This window comes from Canis aureus, chromosome 8 (genome assembly GCF_053574225.1).
Source record: "Canis aureus isolate CA01 chromosome 8, VMU_Caureus_v.1.0, whole genome shotgun sequence".
Lineage (NCBI taxonomy): Eukaryota > Metazoa > Chordata > Mammalia > Carnivora > Canidae > Canis > Canis aureus.
In genome coordinates this window covers 8,530,687-8,552,623 of record NC_135618.1, presented here as the reverse complement: position 1 = coordinate 8,552,623, position 21,937 = coordinate 8,530,687, and the positions used below count along the sequence as shown (strand labels likewise).

General features: G+C 36.6%; 1 protein-coding gene and 1 pseudogene across 3 annotated transcripts in view; one reads left to right on the top strand and one right to left on the bottom strand.

Moving 5' to 3' along the window:
• Positions 1-21,937, bottom strand: part of MIGA1 (mitoguardin 1) — an 86,069-nt gene that overhangs the window by 18,228 nt on the left and 45,904 nt on the right. For all 3 annotated transcript variants that reach the window (XM_077905106.1, XM_077905103.1, XM_077905104.1), the window contains exon 8: positions 16,186-16,286. In XM_077905106.1, the coding sequence (XP_077761232.1) occupies positions 16,186-16,286 (101 nt within the window). The remainder of the gene's footprint in view (positions 1-16,185; positions 16,287-21,937) is intronic.
• On the top strand, positions 3,170-3,605 carry LOC144318306 (large ribosomal subunit protein eL34 pseudogene; annotated as a pseudogene).

Sequence of the window (21,937 nt, the reverse complement as noted above, 5' to 3'; positions counted from 1 at the left end):
TGTGCTCACTGGAGAATCTGCTTCCGGATTCTTTACATACACATACCCCACACCCACATACAGCATGCATGCTTTCTCTCTCTTTTAAGTAAGTAAATAAATCTTTTATTTTTAAAAATTTTTTAAAAGATTTTATTTATTCATGAGAATACACAGAGAGGAGAGAGAGAGAGAGGCAGAGACACAGGCAGAGGGAGAAGCAGGCTCCATGCAGGGAGCCCGACGTGGGACTCGATCCCGGGTCTCCAGGATCAGGCCAGGGCTGAAGGCGGTGCTAAGCAACCGAGCTATCTGGGCTGCCCTAGGAAGAATTTTTTGACAAAATTACCAAAACCTTTTTTTTTTTTTTTTAAAGATTTTATTTATTCATTTGACAGATGGAGACACCACAGCAAGGGGAGCTGCAGGCAGAGGGAGAGGGAGAAACAGACTCCCCATTGAGCAGGGAACCCAATAAAGGACTCGATCCCCGGATCCTGAGATCACAATCCTAGCTGAAGGTAGATGCTTACCCAACTGAGCCACCCAGGGGCCCCGTCAAAAACGTTTTTAAAGTTTTAGAAAAAGATTAACATTTTACAATAGCTGAGGTGTTATTTCTGAGGCAGAAGTCAATAACACAATTTAATACCAGCATTTGGAAACATGCAATTTACCATGAAAAAGGGTTTTGGGGTGGTTTTTGTTTTGGTTTGGTGTTTTGGCTAGCTGAAACTTGAAATGTCCTTTATTTCTAAATTATTCTTCCCTCAAAGGGCACATGTCAAAAACTTATTTTAATATTTTCAAAAGGAAAAGTAGTATTATATTGGTTTATACAAAGCACTATTCTACTTCATTAGTTATCTCCTATGATTCACAAAAACCATAAAAATGGCCATGTAAGAAATCAAGTAAGTCAATAACAACAGCAGCAACAATAAACAGAGACAAAAAAGACAAAACCCATAAATGAAGTAACATGAAAACAATGTTTTATTAGCTTCAGATTTCTAACATCTTAAAATTCTTTTTCTCTTGTTCTCCGTGAGGTGCAACAGGGACTCGGTTGGGCCTTATCTTCCTTGGCAAGCAATGTTTTTGCTGAATGTGAAGTAATATTTTTAAAAGCTTTAATATTTTTCAAGGCTCTGAACAACCATGAAAGAAATGTCCAAAGTCCCAAAACTATAAGTTGGGTCATGAAATAGGCTAAGTTCCATTTTAATATGGACTATTTTTTATATGTTTACATTTTCCTTTCAAACCAACCATCTAAAATTACAAATAGGACTTACAGCTAAAGAAGGCAGGCTGACTATATCCCCTTATCTCCCTAAAAGAAAAGAAATTAAAAAGAAAATAAACCCACAATAATCATCCTCCAAAATGGCCCTCAATGACTTTCTCTTTCTGGTACTTATGCCTCATTCCACACTAAATAGGGCCAACCTGTGTAATCAACAGCAAAGTACAGAAATGATGAGTGTGAATTCTAAGGCTAGATCATAAAAGTCACTGCTTTCATCTCATTCTCCTTTTGATCACTTCCTCTGGGGGAGCCAGGTCCCATGCTGTGATGACACTTATGCAGTCTTATAGAGAAGTCTATGTGGTAAGTAACTTAGGTCTTCTGACAAAAGGTAATGGTTGGCTACACCAACATGCTGTAAGTAAACTATCCTGGGAAAAGATTTTCCAGCTCCAGTCAAATCTCCATATGTTTGGGATGCCTGGGTGGCTCAGTGGTTGAGCGTCTGCCTTCAGCTCAGGACGTGATCCTGGAGTTCCAGGATCAAGTCCCACACCGGGCTGCCTGCATGGAGTTTGCTTCTCCCTCTCCCTATGTCTCTGCCTCTGTGTGTGTGTCTCTCATGAATAAATAAATCTTTTAAAAAAAATCTTCATATGACTATAGCCCCAGCCAATGTACTTGACCACAACTTCACAAAAGACCTCAAGCCAGACCACCCAGATAAGTCACTTCCAAATTCCTAAGCCTCAAAAATGATGATGTAATAAATGTTAATTGTTCTTTTTCAATGGGAAAATAATTTTGTTTGGTGGAGTGGGCAGGTGTCCAGTCTCAAAATTCTGGAACTGCTTCCTGGTGCCAGTGGCTTTACTGACTTTGAGCACATTAAAGCATGACGTCTTGTTCAAGGGCCAACATATGCCCATTGTAACTACATCACTGATCTCAATGTCTCCAAAGCCGGAAGACAGGTGCACAGACATATTCCTATGGCACTTCTCAAAGCAGCTGTATTCTGGGTACAGTTAAAGTAGTCTTGGCAGATGACAATTGTTCCCTGCATCTTCATCATCTTGGTCACCACAACAAACAGGATCTGCTCCTTTTACCAATAAAGGGGCATTTCTTATCAATATAGATGCCTTCAGTGGCCTCCCTGGCTATCTTGAAGCCCAGACCAACATTCTTAAAATTATTGTATTAAGGGAGCTTCTCCTTACTGATTTCTCCAAGCAGGACTCTTTTATTTTGAAAGATTGTTCAGCTGCTTTTGGTAGGCTTGCTTAGTCCAAAACACACTCCCTTATCTAATATATGCAGGTTCAGAATTAAATACCAAAACAAAAGATTCCCTGGATTAGCCCTTAGGACTCAATTCTCACTTCGAAAAAACCATCCCATAAAACCTGAATTTTAAGAAAAATAATTTCCAAAACACTTGAGCCTTCATTAGATCCCAAGTGTGGAACACCCAGGGTTTAGAAGGCTCTGACTACTAGATTAATGCAAAGATATGTACCCTCTGCCCAACATATTCCCTGGGAAATTAAGGACATCTAGAATTAACCACCAAATTGAGGCACATGCCCCTGAGGCCTGGAGGCGTCCTCATAGCTTCAGCCCTAGTCCTAAGTCCACACACGGAGTTTTATTGTTGTCAATAAATTCCAAGTAATTATTACACAGCAACAGATAACTAATATAATAGTGATAGCAATACTAACAGCAAAGAAAAGACAAATTTCCAAAAACTGAAAAGCAAATGGAAATGTGTGGATAGATGAAAATGATGAGGAACCCATAGTCCAGAATATATTTAACAAGGGATATAGTCAAAGGAGAGACATTTGCTAAGCAGAGCCTCAAAGAGCACCAGGCTTGGAGTAGGCAGGTATGTGACAAGAGTGAGAAGAGGGATTAAAAATGGGAGCTTACTTTTTCCTCTTCCGGGGACGGCGTCAGTAGGCGTTCAGAATGGTTCAGCGTTTGACATACCATCGTAGGCTGTCCTACAATACAGCCTCTAACAAAACTAGGCTGTCCCGAACCCCTGGCAATAGAATCGTTTACCTTTATACCAAGAAGGTTGGGAAAGTGCCAAAGTCTGCATGTGCTGTGTGCCCTGGCCGACTTCGAGGAGTTCGTGCTGTGAGACGTAAAGTCCTTACGAGATTGTCTAAAACGAAAAAACACGTCAGCAGGGCCTATGGTAGTTCCATGTGTGCTAAGTGTGTTCGTGACAGGATCAAGCGTGCTTTCCTTATTGAGGAGCAGAAAATCGTTGTGAAAATGTTGAAGGCACAAGCACAGAGTCAGAAAGCTAAATAAAAAAATGAGGATTTTTTTGAGTAATACAAATCAAAAAGCTTGATATGTTAAAAAAAAAAGGGGGGGGGCTTAAATGAAAGTTTGTGTCCAAACAACTATCATAGTCCCACATGCTCTTTCCCTTTCATCCTTGACGAGGAGAACAGCTTGTAGTAACATTTCCCTTTAAAAATTATCTGAAGATGCCTGGGTAGCTCAGTCAGTTTAGTGACAAGACTCTTAATTTCAGCTCAGGTCATGACCATGACTGGTGGGATCAAGCCCCATGCTGGGCATGGAGCCTGCTTGGGATTCTCTCTCTCCCTCTTCCTCTCCCCCGCCCCTCCACTTGCAAACTCTCTCTCTCAAAAAAGAAGAAAAGTATCAAATCTGTCTGGGGAAAGTAAGTCAGCTAGGGTGAGAAATGGGCTTCCCTTTTCATTCTGTACGGAGGTGTACCCTGCATCTTCATCATCTTACAAAATCTTTAAGAAAAAAAGAAAGACAAATATTATAAAACACTGCAAATCCACACAATCAACCTATCAATCTAGTCACCAATTAAGCTTTCAAATTTGAGAAGAAAACCATCAGTATAAGAATGAAAGCCCAAGATAGACAAAATTGACCCCAGAAGAAGACAATTCAAGAAACAGAAATATTAAATGGCAGACATAGCTCTCCCTTTTCAGATTATGATTATTCTAAATAGGGATTCCTCGGTGGCTCAGCGGTTGAGCATCTGCTTTCAGCTCAAGGAGTGATCCCTTGGTCCCAAGATTGAGTCCCACATCAGACTCCCTGCATGGAGCCTGCTTCTCCCTCTCTGCCTCTGTCTCTACCTCTCTCTCTCTGTGTCTCTCATGAATGAATAAATCAAATCTTTAAAAAAAAATGATTATTCTAAATATTTATCCTTGTCATTTTGTATATTATAGTTAGTGTATTATCTTGGGTTGATACAAGTGCTGTCAAATCAGAGAGGTGGGTACTAAAAAGCTTTCCAACAGATACATGGGTGTCTCAGCTGGTTGAGTGCTGGACTCTTGGTTTCTGATTGGGTCATGAGATCAACCCCTGCATCTGGCTCCAAGCTCAGTGAGGAGTCTGCTTGAGATTCTCTCTCTCCCTCTGCCCCTCCACCACCCCATGCTCTTGTGCTTGTTCACTCTCTCTCTTAAAGAAGATTTTTTTAAAGATTTTATTTATTTATTTATGAGAGACACAGAGAGAGAGAGAGAGGCAGAGACACAGGCAGAGGGAAAAGCAGGCTCCATGCATGGAGCCTGATGTGGGACTCAATCCTGGGACCACGGGATCATGCCCTGGGCCAAAGGCAGACGCTCAGCCACTGAGCTACCCAGGCATCCCAAATTTTTTCTTAAAGTAAAATTTTCAAGTTTCCATTTAGTGTATGAGTAGAGCTATCTGGATTATAAGAAACAAAATTTTCTTTTTTCTTTTCTTTTTTTTTTTTGATATAAAATCTCAAGCAGATTCCATGCCTAGTGTAGAGGCCAACGGGAACCCAATCTAATGACCTTGAGATCATGACCTGAACCTATAGCAAGAATCCAACACTTAGCCAACTCAGCCAATCAGATACCCCTAAAATTTTTTCTTTAATTAACACCTTATAATTTATATATTAAACACATGAATATGCTGCACAGTGTTACTTCTAAGTAAATCTGAATCCACAGCTGAAAATTACTCTTTGCCATATTAGTTTCTACCTATTAAATGACAATTTCTTTAACATAAGGGAGAGTTAGGACCACTCACTGCAGCAGTATCCTAACGTTAAAAAGACTTTTCAGAACTTGAAAACATTATGCTAAGTAAAAGAACATCAAAACGAAAGGTCACATATTGTATGATTCTATTTATATGAAATGTCCAGAATAGGCAAATCCATAGAGACAGAGGTAGATCAGTACTTGCCAAGGGCGGGGGTAGAAGAGAACAGGGAGTGATTACTAATAGGTGGGGTTTTGAGGGGAGGGGGGTGATAAAAATGTTCTGGAAGTAGGAAGCATTACTGGTAGCACAATTCTGTGAATACACTAAAATCCACTGAAGTGTACACTTTTAAAAAGTGAATTTTATAGTATGTCAGTTATTTCTCAGTAAAGCTATTATTTAAAAAAGACTTTTCAGAGAAAAAAGGCTGTAGTTCCAAACCAAAGTTTGGCAAAGCTTATATAGGAAAATCTTGTTAATCACTTTTACAAATGACTGACCTAGCTTAGAGAAAAGCCTATGCCAGGATTTCTTTAATCTAAATAGGCATAAAATCTTTCTGGTAATTCTGAGTAAATCTTTCAAATCTTAATAAACTGTTTAAGTTTGTTAAGAGTTCAGATCTTATTTTCTTAATAACATTCTTCATTAAAATAGTTTTCCCTAATTTAAGTATCTGGCATATAATAAATGCAATTAAAAATAATTTAACAAATACTTCTCAGAAAAGAACTTATTTTGGAACATTCACATTCCAAGATCATATATTTATACCCTAGAAGCATTCCTAAGATGTTTCTTATATATGAGTCCTTCTTGTGGTTTTCATGTATTTTGTTTTCCAGAAGGATTCTTCTTATCAAACCTCTGTAACTTAAACAACAAAGTATAATGAACACTTAGCAAAGTATTTTTTAGAGTTGCATATTATAAAGAAACTTTGAAGCAATTAGGTACATCATTACTCACAGCAGAAAAATGCAAAATGAGTAGCAATTCTCCTTATATATTATCTAGGACAGTATCCACAGAACAGAAAGATAAAAAGTACTTGACAACAAAACACAATATCCTTTTATGTTAAAAACTCTCAACAAATTGGGTACAGGAAAAAATATACCTCAACAATATAAAGGCCATACATAACAAGCACAGTTAGTATCATACTCAACAGTAAAAGACTGAAAGCTTTTTCCCTAAGACCAAGATAAGAGTGTTCATTCTCACTACTCCTATTCAACATAGCACTGAAGTTCTAGCCAGAGCAATCAAGAAAGGAAAAGAAAGAAAAGGCATCCAGATTAGAAAGAAAAAAAACTGTATCTGCACATGATATAATTCTATTTATAGAAAATCTTAAAAGACCACCAAAAAACTGTTAGAACTAATAAACAAATTTGATAAAGTTGCAGGATACGAAAGCAATGTATAAAAATTAACTGTATTTCTATACACTCACAACAATCGATCAGAAAGAAAAATTAAGAGGAACATGGCAGAGTAAGATAATGCAAAGATCACTTCGTCCCACAGATACAACTAAATAATACAGCAGTGTAAATAACCCAAAAACTGACTGAAGACTGGCAAACTCTCTGAAGTTAAAGGTAGAGAAGCAGCCACATCACAGTAGGTAGAAGAGCAGAGATGCAGTCAAGAGCTAAATGGACTCAGGGCTGTTCATGAGGTAGAGACACCACCAGTACAGAGAGAGAAGATAAAAAGACCCTCATATCAAGCCACCTGAACCTTCAAAATAAGACAACCAGAAGCTCTGACCCAAATTTCACAAGTTCTTATAATTGGCAGAGCCTAACACTCAGAACTCCAAAAATCAGTAGGCTCAGCTCTGTATTAGCTGGAGGAAGACGGGAAACTGAGTCCTCACCCTTAAAGAGACACCACAATAAACAGCGCCACTGAGATACAGCATAGAAGCAGCAATCTGAAAAATACCTGGGCTATATAGGAGGGAGATTTGTTTACTAATCACAGAGCATGTACTGGAGGGCCAGGGATCTTTGGGAGAATTCTCCAGGAACAAAGGAGCTGGTGAACACAATTTCCTTTCCCCATCATCCAGCCTTGATACATGGATACCTGCAGTAACCAGTGAAGCACTAATATTTCACAAATAGCTTGCTAACAGTGCACTGTGCCCTGGTGTTCTCTTATGGGCACAACCGACTAGGCCTTCCTCCAAGTCTCCTCCCATAGCAGACGTGCACAAACGTTGCTAAAAAACACCACCTCTGCCCAATTTCTCTTGTGATCCTATCCCCTTCAATACACACCTGAATGGAGCCCAGCCAAAACAGTGCCGTAAGTCTGGCAGTCTGCAAGCAGCCCTGACAGGAGCCAGCACCACTCCAAAATGACTCCAGCCCTGGGGAGAAGGAAAAATAACTACATACAATAGTCCAAAAGTGGCTCCAGGAGTGGACTGGGGACAGACTCCTGCCCAAAAATGAAAGCTTCTTGAGGACAACATGGGAAAAACACCCTGAAGTTCAGTGCTACTGCATCTCTGACATACATCTGGTCTGACTCAACTCAAGCCCAAAGCAGCCCCAAACTGGCCCACTGTACACAAGGGACCACTCCCTGCCCACAACAGGCAGAGAGCCACTTCAGACAACTGGACTGAAGGCAACATGGTTTAGCCACATTAGCAGGGTACATGCAACACACAGAGGAGACACTCCTCAAACACCACGTTCTGGTGAACAAGGGACACTACACTGCAGGACACTAGACTTTTATTTCATAAGCCCACTACTTTCAAGAGCAGGTGATAGAGCTGACAAACATAGAAATATAGGGAGAGTTAGACAAAATGTGGATATAAAAGAATATGTCCCAAATGAAAGAACAAGACAAAAATCATAGCAAGTGAACTAAATGAAATGAAAATAAGTGATATGCCTAACAGAGAATTTAAAGTAATGGGCAATAAAGATATTCACTGGACTTGAGAAAGAGTGAAGAACCTCACTGAGACCCTCAACAAAGAGATAGAAAACAAAAAAGAACCAGAATTAAAGAACTCAATAACTGAAAGTAAAAATAGAGTAGAAGGAATAAATATTAGACTAAAGAAAGCAAAAGAACAAATCAGTGATCTGGAAGACAGAATAATGGAAAGCCATCAAGCTGAAGAAGAAAAGAGAGATAATATGAAGAGAACTCAGCAACATCAAGTGTAATAATGTTTGCATTATAAGGATCCCAGAAGGAGAAGAGAGACAAAGGGGGTAAAAAATATATTAAAAGAAATAACAACTGAAAACTTCCTGAATCTAGAGAAGGAAACAGACGTTCAGATCCAAAAGACACAGACAGCTCCCAATAAAATCTTCCCAAGGAGGCCCACACTAAGATACATAGTAATTAAAATGACAAAAAGCAGAGATAAAGAGATTTTTTTTTTAAAGCAGCAAAAGAAAATCAAACAATTACATACAAAGGAAGCCCCATAAGGCTATCAGCTGATATTTCATCAGAAACTCTGCAGGCCATATGGAGTACCATGATATATTCAAAGTGCTAAAAGAAAAAAAACAAACAACCCTGGAACCATGAATACTCTACCCAGTATGGCTATCATTCAGAATAGGAGATAAAGAGTTCCCAGACAACAAAAGTTAAAAGAATTCATAACCACTAACCCAGCCCTGTAAGAGCTATTAAAGGAGACTATGAGTAGAAAGACCATATGTAGGAATAGGGGAAGTAGGGAGCACAAAAGCAGTAAAAATAAATATATCTATAAAAATCAGTCAAGGGACTCACAAAATAAAAGGGTATAACCTTTGACTCCATATGCCTAAAATGCTGCGGGGGAGAGGAGTAAAAACTGGGTTCAAATTTTAGTGACCATCAACTAAATATAGACTACTATATGCATCATGTGATTACAAAACTAACAGTAGCCACAAATCAAAACCCAGTAATACATATGAAAAAATAAAGAGAATGGAATCCAAGTATATCACTAAATAAAACCAGCTATCTGTGAGAGAAAAGAAAGGAACAGAGAAGAACTACAAAAACAACCATAAAATAAGTTACAAAATGCCAATAAGTACATACCTACCATGAATTACTTTGAATATAAATGAACTAAACTCTTCACTCAAAAAATACAGGGTGATAGAATGGATAAAAAAGGGATCCCTGGGTGGCACAGCGGTTTGGCGCCTGCCTTTGGCCTGGGGCGCGATCCTGGAGACCCGGGATCGAATCCCACATCGGGCTCCCTGCATGGAGCCTGCTTCTCCCTCTGCCTGTGTCTCTGCCTCTCTGTTTCTCTCTGTGTGGCTATCATGAATAAATAAATAAAATCTTTAAAAAAAAAAAAAAAAGAATGGATAAAAAAGCAAGACCCATCTATATGCTGCCTATAAAAGACTCATTTCAGACCAAAAAATACATTCAGATTAAAAGTGAATGGATGGAGAAGCGTTTATCATGCAAAGAGAAGTGGAAAAAAAAAAAAAACAGATGAGCAATACTTCCATTGGACAAAATAGACTTTATTTATTTTTTAAAATAAGTTACATGCCCAAAATGGGGCTTGAACTCATAATCCTGAAATCAAGAGTTGCATGCTCTAAAGACTGAGAGAAAACATGATCAGAAGGGGCAGAGAGAGAGGGAGAGAAAATCTTAAGCAGACTCTTTGCTGAGTGTGAAGGCTGATGGGGGATTCAATCTCATGACTCCGAGATCACGACCTAAAGTAGAACCAGAGTCAGATGCTTAACCAATCTGCCACCCAGGTGCCCCAACAAAATAGACTTTAAAACAAAGACTGTAAGGAAAAAAAAAGGACACTATATAATCGTAAAGAGAATAATTCAAAAAGAAGATAATAGCAAATTTTTATGCACTCAACATGGAAGCACCCAGATACAAAAGCAGCTAATAACAAACACAAATGAAATGATGGACAGTAATACAATAATAGTAGGGGACTTTAACACCTCACTTACATTAATGGATGATTATGCAAATTTTTATTATCTCAACATGGGAGCACCCAGATACAAAAGCAGCTAATAACAAACACAAATGAAATGATTGATAGTAATACGATAATAGTAGGAGACTTTAACACCTCACTTACATCAATGGATGGATGATCCAAAAAGAAAAGGAAAGTGCCTTTCAATGACACATTGGAACAGATGGATCTAACAGACATATTTAGAACATTCCATCCTAAAACAGCAGAATATATATTCTTTTCAAGTATACAGGAACATTCTCAGACCACAGATTAGGTCACAAAACAAGCCTCTCAAGAAACTGAAAAAAAAAACAAAAAACAAAAAACAAAGTCATACCATGCATCTTTTCCAACCACAAATGTTTTGAAACTAGAAATCAACAATAAGATAAAATCTAGAAACAACACAAAAAACATATGGAGGCTAAGAAACATACTACTAAAAAAATGAATGGGTCACCAAGAAATCAAAGATAAAATTTTAAAAAATACATGGTAACAAATGAAAATGAAAACAAAAATGGGGGCAGCCCAGGTGGCTCAAGCAGTTTAGCACTGCCTTTGGCCCAGGGCCTGATCCTGGAGACCCAGAATCGAGTCCCACGTCAGGCTCCTTGCATGGCGCCTGCTTCTTCCTCTGCCTGTCTCTGCTTCTTTCTCTCCTCTCTGTGTATTCTCAGAAATAAATAAATAAAATCTTAAAAAAAAAAAAAAAAAAAGAAAAGAAAACACAAATGGTCCAAAATATTTGGGATGAAGCAAAAGCTGTTATGAGAGGGAAATCGATAGCAACATAGGCCTAATCCAAGAAGCAGTAAGATCTCAAATAAACAACCTAACCTTAATACCTAACAGAGCTAGGAAAAGAAGAACAAACAAAACCTAAAACCAGTAGAAGGAAGGAAATAATAAAGATTAGAACAAAAATAAATGAAATAGAAACTAAAAAAAAAACAACAGAACGGATTACTGAAACCAGGACACAGCTCTTTGAAAAGATCAACAAAATGGTTTAAACCTTCAGCCAGACCCATTAAAAAAGAAAAAGACTCAAACAAAATCAGAAATGAAAGAGGAGAGGGGAAAGTGGGTGGCTCAGTCAGTTATACATCTGCCTTCATCTCAGGTCATAGTCCCAGGGTTCTAGGGTCAAGCCCCACCATGTCAGGCTCTCTGCTCATAGAGGGCCTGCTTCTCGCTCTCCTCCCCACTCATGCTCTCTCTTGCTATCTCTCTCTCTCTCCCAAATAAATAAAATCTTAAAAAAAAAAAGAAAGAAAGGAAAGAGAAATGACAACCAATACCACAGAAATACAAAGGATTATAAGAGAATATTTTGAAAAATTATATGCCAACAAATTGGATAACCTGTAAGATATGGATAAATTCGTAAAAACATATAACCTTCCAAAACTAAATCAGAAAGAAACAGAAAATTTGAACAGATCAATTAACAGCAATGAAACGGAATCACTAATCAAAAAACTCCGAACCAACAGAAGTTTAGGACCAGATGGCTTCACAGGTGAATTCTATTAAGCATTTAAAGAAAAGGTAATGCCCATTTTTCTTAAAATATTCAAAAAAATAGAAGAGGAAGGAAAGTTTCCAAATTCATTTTATGAAGCTCACATTACCCTGATACCCAAACCAGATACTCACTACAAAAAAAGAAAACTACATGTCAATATCTGTAATGAACATAGATGCAAAAATCCCCCCAAATATTTTTATTAGAAAAATGAATCCAACAATACGTTAAATCATTCACCATAATCAAATGGGATGTATTATTCCCAGGATGCAAGGGTAGTCCAATATTCACAAGTCAATCAAAAAAAGAAAGGATAAAACCATACGATCATTTCAGCAGATACAGAAAAAGCTTTTGACAAAGTAGAGTATGCATTCATGATAAAAACCCTCAACAAAGTAACATACTTTTTTATGGGGAACATACCTCAACATAATAAAGACTGTATATGAAAAGTCAATAGCTAACATCATACTCAATACCAAAACTGAGAGCTTTTCCCCTAAGATCAAGAACTTTTCTAAGACAAAGGTGTTCACTCTCACCACTTTTACTCAAGAGTACTACTGCAAGTCCTAGCCATAGCAATCAGACAAGAAAAAGAAATAAAAGGCAATCAAGTTGGTAAGGAAAAAGCAAGACTGTCACTTTTTGCAGATGACATTATGCTATATATAAGACTCCACCAAAAAACTAGAACAGATAAGTGAATTCAGTAGGGTCACAGGATACAAAATCAATATACAGAAACCTGTTGCATTTCTATAAACTAATTATGAAGTAGCAGAAAGAGAAATGAACAAAACAGTCCTATTTACAATTGCATCAAAAACTAGCTTAAAGTGGACTAAAGACTTAAATATAAGGGGCACCTGGGTGGCTCAGCTGGTTAAGCCTCCCACTCTTTTTATTATTGATTTTTAAATTTTTTATTTATTTATTCAAAGACACAGAGAGAGAGGCAGAGACACAGGCAGAGGGAGAAGCAGGCTCCATGCAGGGAGCCCGATGTGGGACTCGATCCTGGGTCTCCAGGATCACACCCCAGGCTGCAAGCAGCGCCAAACCGCTGCGCCACTGGGGCTGTCCTAAGCCTCCCACTCTTGATCTCAGCTCAGGTCTTGATCTCAGGGTTGTGTGTTCAAGTCCTGCACTGGGCTCCACATTGGGTGTGGAGCCTACTTAAAAAAAAAAAAAAGATTTAACTTAAACATAAAACCTGAAACCATGTATCTCCTAAAAGACAACACAGGGAAAAAGATCTTTGATAGTGGTCTTAACAATGATATTCTGGATATAACACCAACATCACAAGCAACAAAGACAAAAATAATTAAGTGGGATTCTATCAAACTGAAAACTTTCCGTACAGAAAAAGAAACAACAAAATGAAAAGGTAACTTACTGAATGGGAGAAAATATCTATAAACTATCTGATTAAGGAGTTAATATCCAAAATATACAAGGAATTCATACAACTCAATAGGAGAAAGAAATCCAATTAAAAACTGACAGAAATAGCCAACAGACATATGAAAAGGCCCTCAACATCATTAATCATCAGGAAAATGCAAATCAAAACCACAATGAGATACCACCTCATATCTGTTAGAATGGCTTTGATACAAAAGACAAGAGATAGTGAATACTGGCAAGGGTAAGGATAATAGGGAAGCTCACATTACCCTGCACAGTTGATGGGAATGTAAATTGGTACAGCTACTATGGAAAATAATACAGAAGTTCCTCAAAAAATTAAAATAGAACTACCATATCATCTGAGCAACCCCACTTGTGGATATATATCCAAAGGAAATGAAATCACTATTTTGAGATATCTGCACTGCCGTATTCACTGCAGTATTATTCACAATAGCCAATACATGGAAATAATCTAAATGTCCAATGACACATAAATAAAGAAGATGTAAATGTGTGTATGTGTCTGTGTGTGTAAAGTATATTATTCACCCATGATAAAGAAGGAAATCTTGCCATTTGTGACAATATGGATGGACCTGAAGGCATTAGGCTAAGTGAAATAAGTCAGAGAAAGACAAATACTGTATTCTATCACTTACATGTGGAATCTGAAAAAGCTAAACCCATAGAAACAGAGAGTAGAATGGTGGTTGCCACAGGCTGGGGGGTGAGGGAAATAGGGAAATGGTGGTCAAAGGGTACAAACTTTCAAGGAGAAGATGAAGAAATCCTGGTGATTGACTGCACAGCATGACAACTACAGCTAGCAATACTGTATTATATACTTGAAAGTTGCTGAGAGTAAATCTTAAACATTCTCAACCCCCCCCCCCCACACACACACATAATCCTGTGAGGTGATGGATGTACTGATTAATCTTACTACGGTAATTACCTCACTATATATCTATATATCTATATATCTATATATCAAATCATCATACTGTATCTCTTAAGTTTATACATTATACATCAATTATATCTCAATAAAGCTGGGAAAAAATTTTTAAAAAAGAACAGGAGATAAGGCTGTCTATATCGAATAGTAAAAGGGAGGGATATATCTTTTCTATAAAAGAAGTAGATATATTTTACCTATTTCAAACTTACAAATATAAAAATATAAGGAAAAAAATAATTCAGGAGATGCTACTGTAAGCAATAGCTAAAATACAAATAAATAAAAATCTTGAGAAGATTAAAGATTATGATCAGTACTGCTTTTAAAAAAAAGCAGAGGAGGGATCCCTGGGTGATGCAGTGGTTTAGCGCCTGCCTTTGGCCCACGGCACTATCCTGGAGACCCGGGATCGAATCCCACGTCGGGCTCCCGGTGCATGGAGCCTGCTTCTCCCTCTGCCTATGTCTCTGCCTCTCTCTCTCTCTCTCTCTCTCTGTGACTATCATAAATAAATAAAAATAAAATAAAAATAAAATAAAAAATAAAAAAAGCAGAGGAGCATCTGGGTGACTCATCTGGTTGAGCATCGGACTCTTGATTTTGGCTTGGGTCATGAACTCAGGGTCGTGAGATCGAGCCCCACACTGGGCACTGCACTCAGTGCAGAATCTACTTGGGATTCTCTCTCCCTTGGCCCCTCTCCCTGCTAGCTCTCTCTCTTGCTCTTGATCTCTAATAATTTTTTTTTAATCTTAAAAATAAATAAATAAAAATAAATTTAAAAGGCAGAATCAAGGCTTAGAGTACAGAATACTGGAATATCCAAAGCTTTCTACGCTACAGCATGAACTACAGATGTGTGATAATATTTATATGAAAAAAAGAGAGCACTAATATCCAAAATCTATCATTAAAATAAAGTTATTCTAAGATAAAAAAAAAAAAAAAGTTATTCTAAGATAAAATTGGGCATATGATTTTTAAAGTTGTTTTAAGCAGAAAAAATTATAAATAGACGAACACTCTGTAAGCATTCTCTTTTGATACAAAATTTAAATCTCAGTAGAAAACAAATTACCCATAAATTTATAATTCATTGATCACCACTGTTTACACACTAGTGTATTTATATCTAGACCTTTTTTCTGTACCTACTTATACAATATACTCCATATACATGTTTTTTAGTTTTTTATCACTAAATTACAATCATACTCTCTGTATAAAGTTTTACATACTACTCTTAACGAATGTTCCCATGTCATTTATTAAAAATAAATGGAAACATGTTTCTGGCACTACAATATTTCAAGTTATGTATGCACCATAATGCATTAGACTATTTCCAGTTTTCCATTATTGTTAAAATGCCATAGTGATTATTGTTATATATAAATCTTTGAATCTGATCACCTTCTTGAAAGAAGTATCTAGAATTGCCTAGGTGGCATAGCTGGTTGAGTGACCAACTCTTGGTTTCGGCTCAGCTTTTGATCTCAGGGTCATGAGATCCAGCCCGAAGTGGAGCTCTGCACTCAACCTAGAGTCGGCTTGCATTTCTCTCTCCCTCTCCTTCTGCCCTTCACTTCTGCATGCTCTCCCTCTCAAATAAAAATCTTCAAGAAAAATATCTAGAAGTATGATTTCTAAGCTAAGGAACCTAAACATTTTTAAGAGTCCTAATAGAAGATATTATTTTCCAATAAGAAAATTGTCTTACGTCTAATTATGTCTCACCCATAATCCACAGTATATGACAGTGCCCTTCTAAAGTATGTGTTTACATGTTTACCTCTCTAAAAAGACTATAAACTCTTGTGCAAACTCATGTTCATGTTATATTCATTTCTGTAACCTGGTATCGACCACATAGTAAACGCTACATAAATGGCAACTGAATTACAGCACAGTGGCAAGTGTACTTTTTATGTGAAAAATAATGAGAAATTCTCATTGGAAACATACTGTCCTACCTCTGCTGCTGAAGCAAAGGAATCAGTTGATGCAACGCTCAAGGTGTCTCGCAGGCCAAATTCATCCATATTCCCCTTCATGGTGGTATCTGTATCTTTATCTTAAAAGTAAAAGAAGAAAAGTTACGAAACTGATATTCTATAGTACATCTGTCCGTCTGTCTCTTTTGCTTCTGTCTTTTTGTCTTTCTTTCATCTTTATTTAGACTAGAATTTAAAAGAAAAACAATAAATAGAAACCAGTGGCATATCATCTGATAAGATTCTCAAAGTGTATTCATTATTGAACTAATTATGAAACACTGCCAGAGGAGAAAGTGTAACAAAGCAGACATCGTTACTTTAAAAAAGGATTAAACTTTTTTTTAAGATTTATTTATTTATTCATGAGACACACACACACACACACACACACACAGAGAGACAGAGACAGAGAGAGAGAGAGGCAGAGACACAGGCAGAGTGAGAAGCAGGCTCCCCATAGGGAGCCTGATGCAGGACTCCATCTAGGACCCCAGGATCACACCCTGAGCCAAAGGCAGAGCTCAACCACTGAGCCACCCAGGTGTCCCAAGGGATTAAACTTAATATCAGATTTTAAAAGCTTCTGAATATGTAATAATTTACACAGGTATATAACTAGAATTGGATTATATACCATACATTGTAAAATCAGCATATGCCAGAGAAGTATGAAACACAGCAAATTAGTTGTAAGTGACTTTGCCCAAATTATGAGAACTGGTAGGTTCATTCAAATTAAATGAATTATTAACATAAAATGTTGTCTGGCCAGTCACTTGTGATAAACTTATCAACTGAAAAACAATTCAAGAAGGTATCTAGGGAAAAAAAAAAAAAGAAGAAGAAGAAGGTATCTAGGCCTGGGTGGCTCAGCTGGTTAAGTAGCTGATTGCTGGTTTCAGCTCCAGTCATGATCCTGGGATCCTGGAATCCAGTCCCAAGTCAGGCTTCACACTCGGCAGGGAGTCTGTCTGTAGATTCTCTCTCCCTTTCCCTCTGCACCTCCCCCTGGTCATTCTCTTTCTGATAGATAGATAGAATCTATCAGAATTCTCTTCTGGCTACCTGAAGGTCAAATATAATTGTCCCAATGATTATAAGAGCTGAAAAGTTTAAGTACATAAGCAAATGATTTATCTGGCCATGTCAAGACAGTCTATCTATTAACATATGCAACATTCTGAATGTGAGTTTCAAAATCTTCACATACTATCATCAGGAACCTGGTAACATTGGATTTTCAAATAAATATTAAACTTACTTATAGATGTGTCTACATTGTAGCAAACAAATGATATTAAAGTACAAAAAAGCAAAAAACAAAATATATACTGATTTTTCTTACTGATTCTCAATCTGCTAAATTTGTCAGATACTTTATCTTCTTTAAAAAGGAACCAGAAATCTCTCTGGCTTTCATTCATCCAAATTTCTATTCCATCATTTTTCCCAAAATAAAGTTCATTACCTTTACCAGAAATTTTCCAAGTCCTATTTAAAACCCTCAAATACCAGAAAACATTGACTTTTGTGATTCTGTATAGGAAATGTAGAGTTTTTAAAATGCAAACCATTAATTTAATTTAAACTCAGAAGTTTTACAACCAACTTCTATTCCAAACTGTAAACCAGCAGAAAAGCAAATAAGCCATTATTGGCACAAGGTTCATTCCTCTTAGGTATTGGTTATTTTACCATACACATAGCATATTCTTTTTCCTACTTTATATTTAGTGAGCCCATATTTGACAATTTAACCTTTTATCTTCCAAGTTTAAGGTATAATTGTTTTCAGATGAAGTTTACATCAATCTTTTTAAAGTACCCAACTTCACAGCTTAAAATCCTTCTACTGATAAATGACTATTTACAGAACAAAATCAGAAATTAATTATTTTATTTTCAAAAATATACACTCTTTTAGGAATTTAAATTTTACATTGAACTTGAGAACAAAACAACATAATTAGTTTTATGCTTATAAACAGTATAAGATGGGTATTTCTGGACATTCAATTACCCAGAAAAATTCCCATTATTTTCTTTTCAGAGTATATGGGATTTTAAAAAATGCACAAACTTTGGAATAAATCATTTATAAAACTGAACTGGCATTTACAACTTTCAAACCTTTATCTTCTTAGTTATTTTTCCTTTGTTAGTATTAGTGTGCAAAATGAAATCACAGTACAATTTTCATTATGCCAAACCTCTTTTAAAGCAGGATTAAGTTACAAGTCAATTAAGTTAAATCTTGGTTCCATATGACTTTTGCTATTTTCAGAGTGGAACACAGACATTTATCTTATGTCACTTTACCTTTCAGACATTACCCAGGGGCTGTTAAAAGTCTGTTTTACTTCACTCAACAGTAACCAGCTAGTACTTTACTCAAAAAAAAAAAAAAAAAAAAAAAAAAAAATCCTAACAAAGAAAAATGGCTGGAAGGAATTGGAAAGATTTATTCATTAAATCTAATTTCGTAAACCACAGACCATACCTCTCATTTCAGTAATTGTTATGATTCCTGGAATGGCAGCTTAAGTTATGAAGAGAAATAATACATCTGTTTTTTAGATAAGCCAATAAAAAGCATAAAGAAAGAATACTGAACAAGATTTCAAACTACCCACTTTCATGAATCAAGTTAAAATTTAAAATACTCTTTCCAAAAAGTATAAACTCTAGATTGTAGTACTGAAAGACAGGGACAGGATGGAAAACTGAAAACGAATGGCTTCATGTTAGTCAATATTTTCAGAAACATTTTATCAAGTTTTTCTTAGCAGAAAAAAGTTGCAAACACCACATTATCATTACACATCTAATAGAATGATATAAATTGGAAAAAATGGCAAATTTGTTTGTTTGTTAAGGGTGTACAGGAATGGAAACTCACATACTCCTGATAGAAATGTCAACTGGTAGAACCACTTTGGAGAGTTTGGCAGCATTTCTGTAAGTTCAAGACTGCATTCTCTGTGGTTAGCAATTCTATCCTTAGGTGTTTTTTTTTTTTTTTTTTTTTTTACACAGAAATCCATGTTTATATGCAAAAGAATGTAACACCACAGCTTATAACAATTCCAAATTAGAAAAAACCCACAATTGTCCATCAACCATAGAATACATGAATTGGGGTATATTCAAACAATGAAATACTGTACAACAATAGAGAATTGCTGCTATATGAAAGAACAAGGATGAATCTCACATGTTGAGTGAAGAATTATACGTACGATTTTATTCACATAAAATTCAAAAACAAGCAAAATTAAACTACAGTGCTCAACATTTAGTTGGTCAAACTGTAAGAAAAGCCAGGAGGTAATGAGAATGAGCATCAGGACAGTGGTTAGTTTTAGGTGTATAAGGGAGGGCTGTTGACTGGGACTGGATACAAGGGGACCTTCTAGGGAGTTGTCAATGTTTTACTTTATTATTATTATTATTATTAATTTTTTTTTTAAAACAATCTCTACACTCAATGTGGGGCTCAAACTCAAACCTGAGATAAAAAGTCACATGCTCCACCAACTGAGCCAGCCAGGTCCCCTGGCAATGTTTTAATTTTTTTTTTTTAATTTTTATTTATTTATGATAGTCACACACACAGAGAGAGAGAGGCAGAGACACAGGCAGAGGGAGGAGCAGGCTCCATGCCCCAGGAGCCCGATGTGGGACTCGATCCCGGGTCTCCAGGATCGCGCCCTGGGCCAAAGGCAGGCGCCAAACCGCTGCGCCAACCAGGGATCCCCAATGTTTTCATTTTTAAAGTTTTGTTTGTTTGTTTTAGATTTTATTTATATGAAAGAGAGAGAGAGATAGTTAGCAGGGGGAGAGGCAAAGGGAAAGGGAGAAGGAGACTCCCACTGAGCGGGAAACCCCATGTGGTGCTTAATCCCAGGCCCCCAAGATCAGACGTTTAACCCACTGAGCCACGCAGGCACCTCTGCAATGTTTTATTTTTTGATCTACATGATAGCTACACAAGAGAGTGGGATAAATCACTATGCTTTTTTGTTTTGTGTATTTTCCCCTAAGTGTTTACATAGAAGGAAGGAAAACAATGCATCTATATATCTTGCCCCCAAATGGCTGAAAGCAGAAAAGACAATGAAGTATTTCAGTGTTGACAGTAAAGCTATAAATTATTTAGACATGAGGGCGCCTGGGTGGCTCAGTAGGTCAACCATCTGATCCTGGGGTCCTGGAATGGAGCCTGCTTCTCACTCTCCCTCTGCCCCTCCCTTCCACTCATGTGCTCTCTCACTCTGGTCTCTCTCTCTCAAATAAATAAAATCTCTAAAAAATTATTAGACATGAGTTTTATTCTCTGATAGAGGAAGCACCTATAGTGATGCTAAGTTCAAAAAGTCAAAGGATCTGATGAGTCTGTAAGTATAATAGCAAATTGAAAATAATTTATCTGAAAAGAAAAAAGGAAAAAGTTTATCTGTATCCCATAGTAGAATACCAGTAGTTGTGGGAGACTCCAATGTCATGCAGGTACTACTCACAACCTTCTTCCTCCTGGCTTATCAATATTTCTTTGCTATTTAGTGATTGGTGTAGAATTTTAAGCAGGAATGTTTTGGTGGGGATAATCACTATTTGCAGGAAGAAGACATAGAAACTAAGCTATGCTTGCTATTTAATGGCAGTAACAATGTGATGAAACCAATATACATTTATTTTACACTTACTATTTGCCAGAAACCAAGTTACATGCTTTACATACATTATCTCATAATTCTTAAACTAATCCTTTGAGTTAGCTACTATTCTTTTTTTCATTTTATATATCCAGAGGCTACCGTACAGAAATGTTAAGTGTTGATCCATACTCACACAGTTAAGAAATGGAATGGCAGGATTCAAAACAGGTCATCGGACACCAGATTCCATGCTATGAAACTATGGAGCTGTGGTGTCCAACATAATTGAGCACATGAAATGTAGCTAGTCAGAATTGAAATGTCCTTTAAGTGTAATATACACAATTCTGAAAGCTCTGTACCAAAAAAAAAAAAATCTTATTACTATAAATCAGGTTTAAGAAAATGTATTAATTTCACCTCTTTAATTTTACTTTTTCATGTGCCTCCTGGAATATTTAAATTACCTTTGTCTCTTACATTGTATTTCTATTGGAGAGTACTGTTAGAGCATTCCTTTCTCATATCTTATCTCAGTGCAAAGAGTTTACAAGTCCTTTACAGGATTCAGACTCAACTCACATTTTCTGAGTGCCTAATAGTAGTGGCCATGGCATTCTGCTAAATGCTTTCACAGGCTCTTACATTTAGTATGTGTAACTGTTAGACAGGAATAGCCTAATTAGGTACAAGAATGCTTTATTGAAACTAAAACAAAAAAAGCCATTTTCCAATCAACAATCTTCAATGGCTCCTCATCTGGTTTTCAAAGCTTCCCATAATTTCTGCTCACCTTACCTAACCTTGTTCTCTATTAATTACTAAAAGACCTTTCAGCTTTGATTGTACTATATCCTGTACTATTATACTATATTATATGCTATCATACTATATATTATATAATGTGTACTATATGCCATTTAGTATACTTTGTATTATACCAAATTATATATGGTACACATAGTACCATATATAATACTATACTAATACTATATTATACTATATTATAATACATAATATAGTAATATACTATAGTATACTATACTAATATTTTATAGTATATTATACTA